The 3,855-nt window shown below is 50.3% G+C and overlaps 1 protein-coding gene across 1 annotated transcript; it reads right to left on the bottom strand.

Annotated features, from left to right (window-relative positions):
* Position 1: 1 nt before the first annotated feature.
* Positions 2-1,593, bottom strand: MGAT3 (mannosyl (beta-1,4-)-glycoprotein beta-1,4-N-acetylglucosaminyltransferase). The gene has a single exon (XM_026038287.1). It carries the CDS (start codon positions 1,591-1,593, stop codon positions 85-87), a length of 1,509 nt encoding a protein of 502 aa, XP_025894072.1. The 3' UTR covers positions 2-84.
* Between the last annotated feature and the right edge of the window lie 2,262 nt (positions 1,594-3,855).

Below are 3,855 nucleotides of genomic sequence, written 5' to 3'. Positions count from 1 at the left end.
AAAAAAAAAGAAAGGAACTGACAAAACACTCGGCACTTTCCCTTTGTCATGAAGTTCCAATTTCCTATGCAAACCCCGGTGGCGTCACCCAGCCCCTTCTGCTCTTCGGTAGGGATTCTCCAACAAGTAGTGGAACCGCTGGTAGTTCTTCAGCAGGTACTTGGGAGCGTACATCTGCTCCTTGGGGTCGGCAGGCGGATACTCCTGCGTAGTGCCATCAAACCAGCCGCCAGTCCGGATCAGCTCCCGAATGTAATTGAGGTCTCGTTTATCCTCATAGTCACCCCAGCGGGGGAAGTCCCCGTTCTGGGCTGATACCAGTTTAAAGTAGATCCCCTCCGGCGTGAAACACCAGGAGCAGTGCCAGCCGGCAAAGTGGAGGGGGCTTCCCAGTGACCACTGCACCAGGATATGTCCTGTGCTGTTTTCATACTGCCGGAAACCAGGCATGGTGTAATACTCACGGCGCCGTAGACGGATGCCATCCGTGGCGTAGACAGCCTGGAGCATCCCCATAGTGCAGCCCGAGACCACCTCCAAGGTGCCTGGTTGCTTCCAGAAGAAGCCGTAGAGTGACTTCCGCATRTGAAAGGCGAAAGGCTCTGTCCAGCCATCGTAGAGTTTGAGGAAGAGCACCCCATCCCGGGCTGGGATCTCATCAGCATCATCGATGATGAAGACATCATCCGGGCGCAGATTGCGGAGGCGAGAGATGCCATCTCGAGTGAGAAAGGTGCGCAGGTAGTCATCAGCAATCCAGCCATCTTGGCGGCCGCCGGGGGGAAAATGGTCCAGGAAGACATAGAGTACCTTGTGGCGGATGTAGTCGAAGGAGCCATTGAGGAGCATCTCGCGGAACTTGAGGGGCCGCGGCTCGCCGTAGGCCGTGAAGTTTGACTCGCACACCACAAAGGCGTCCACCACATCTCCCAGCTCATGGAAGCGGACGTCCAGCAGGTCAAACTCATGGTTGACGTTGATAGCATTGATGACCCGCCGAGGGATCTCCCGTGGCACGAGGCGGTCCTTGGTGGGCAGGTTGGAGTACTGCACTACAGTGGGGACCCCACAGCTCGGGCCATGCCAGCCTGGCAAGCAGACACACTCTACCCACTTGCGTCGCTTGGTGCCACCGGCACTTAGCAGCTTGCGAGCGGGCCGCCCTGAGGCGGCACCATCCACTCGCTCCTCAGGCCGCCCTCCCACAGGAGGCTTCTCCAACACCTTGGTGCCTGGTTTAAAGCAAACGCCACCAGCTTTGGTACGGACAAAATACTCTGTTGTGTCTTCTGGCAGCACAAACTCAACTCTGTGCAGTTCTTCACTGGCTCTGCTGGGAGACAGCGGCTGGAGCAAGGGTGAGTGGGAATACAGAGGCGTGCGGAAGAGCTCCGCACCCCCTGGCTCAGGGCTAACCTGAGGTGTGACGGGTGCATTGTTCCAAAAGAAGCTGGAGACGAGGTTGGGACTAAGTGATGCTAGCTCCCGGGGGAAGGTGACATAGGAAAGRGCCTTGAGGAAGTGCAAGAAGGAGATGAGGCAAAGACCAGCCATGCAGAGAGTCAGAAAGAGCTTATGGCGTCTCATCTTCATCCTGTGGGAAAGCCATGAAAAGAAAAGTCATATTCAACAACTACTGGGGTGCAAAAAGTTATCACCGGTAGGAAGACAGGTTGGGAATGCCACAAGCCTAGGTCAAGTGCAGGAGGCCTTCCTTCAGACCTGACTCCAAAAAAACCCTTCCCCACCCTCTAGTATCTTCAACAGGCCCTGTGTACTGTCTAGCTTACAGCAAGTTGGACCACTTCCAGATCAGATACAGTCTTTTAACTTCACAAAGAGGAAAAAGGCACTGGTGACAAGGTAGAACGAAGGAAAATGCAGAAAAGTAGGAATTCACAATCTAGTGAAGTCACACACGCTCAGCAGTGGCAATGAACATTGGCCTCTTGGGGTCTTGTACCACCAGAGGCACGGGGGAAGATGAAGAGATAACAAGGAGGATGAGAGGAAGCAGGGGCAGGGAACAGGACTAGGTATGAAAGGCAGCAATTGAAATAACAAAAAACACGGCCAATGGATAATACTTTAAAGGACTGAGATCATTAGCCAGCCTCCTCCCAGAAGCTAGCAAATATCCACATTTCCCAGATCTTTCCAAGGTTTTATTAACAACACACACCCTAAAAAAAAAAAATCTGACTTCTAGAAAATTGCAGCCTGTGCAATGTGGTATAGGTGTCCCTGCTTGAGCAGCTGAGTTGGACTAGATGATCTCTAGGGGTCCCTTCCAACCTCAATCACTCTGTGAAAATGCTACCTGATTCTCTTTGGGAACAGAAAAAAAAAAAAAAAACCAAATAATAATAATAATAATAAGAAGAAGAAGAAGAAGAAGAAGAAAAAACCCTTTACTCTAGTTCTGAAGTCACATGTCTCCAGCTATTGCGCTTTGCTTTTTGTTTTCCATGAACCAAATGCAAGGCACTTTGAGTCTGGAGCGAGGCAGCCAAAATATATATCTAGCAGGTAATAATGTGCCATGATAACGGACCCATGCCAGGCCAGCAAGAGCCCAGCAGAGCTCAAACCTTTTCTCCAAACAGGAAAAAATACAGCCTCCATTCCACCTCTACACTGCCTCCCCTCCTCCAAACCATGCTGGGAAGGCAGCGCTGTTGAAAAGTGATTCAAGACTACAGGCTAGGAAAAAAAACATGAAGAAAAGAAAAAACACAAAAGTGAAGGAAATAATAAAAAAAAAAAAAGAATGAAAAGGAAAAAAATCAAAGAAAAAGAAAGAACAAAATAGAAGGAAAAGAACAAAAAAGACAGGAGCTCTAAGCTCAATCAATGCCTCACCAAGGAAAATAAGAAAAGGCATTTTGCTGTTTAGGGAAAGAAGGCTTCCCCTCTGCCAGAACTGGAAGCTTTGRGAGAAGGTAGGTGTTGGAACAGATCACATAAAGGCCCTCTGCAACATGGAGGCTATACGCTCCCCCACCCACAGCACGAAACTGTACAAAAACATAGAGAGACCCCTTCCACCCTTGCAACTCAAGCCTGAAAGCCCCTGTAACGAAGGAAGCCTGTCCAAAACGCACCAGGTCTCAAACTGCCATGGCTCGCCGGGATCTTGACGCCAGTTCTGCGCGCAGGATACGGCTCCTCCTCCCCTTCAAGGACCAAAGTTCTTGCGCATATCCCACACAGTTAATAAAAACCTCCATCAAACACCGGTGCCAGGGTGAGGCGACACTGCCACGGGAGGCAGACTCAGGTGAGGGATCATCCTGCCCAGAGAGAGGTAGGTACGTGCAGATGGTCTCACACTTGGGCATAAGCCAAAGCCCTTCACTTGGGCTCTCCTTGTTTCGCCCAGCTCGGCTCTCCTCAGAGYCGACATATGTTGCAGGGCTGGCAGCAAAGAAACCTACAGCCATCTCCTGATAATTCCAAGGGCAATAAATGAAATATGACAAAACATGTTTACTTATTAACTCAGAGAGACTCTAGTACTGTAAGGCCATAAAGTACTTGGAAAAAAAGGCAACTGAGCAAAGAAAAACACATGTGGATGTTCACAAGGCTCYGAGAGAGCAACCATCTCCCTCTATTCCCTACAACTCAGTATCAGACACTTCTAGCCATTTCATGGCCTCCTTTCAGCAATATCACTGTTTGCTAACACTGTCCTCTGTACAAGGGCCTCTGGAGGACTCTCAAGACTTCCTTCCCTTAAATCTCACTTCTAATCCTACGCTGCTTGTCCCATCTCCCAAACTGAAGCAGACGGCCACCGATTCCCGTGTTGCTCCTACACGGGGCAACGCAGTTCATGGCGACATGGCTCTG

Source organism: Nothoprocta perdicaria, unplaced genomic scaffold (genome assembly GCF_003342845.1).
Source record: "Nothoprocta perdicaria isolate Ctin4 unplaced genomic scaffold, notPer1 scaffold_206, whole genome shotgun sequence".
NCBI lineage: Eukaryota > Metazoa > Chordata > Aves > Tinamiformes > Tinamidae > Nothoprocta > Nothoprocta perdicaria.
This window is presented reverse-complemented; position numbering and strand designations above follow the sequence as displayed.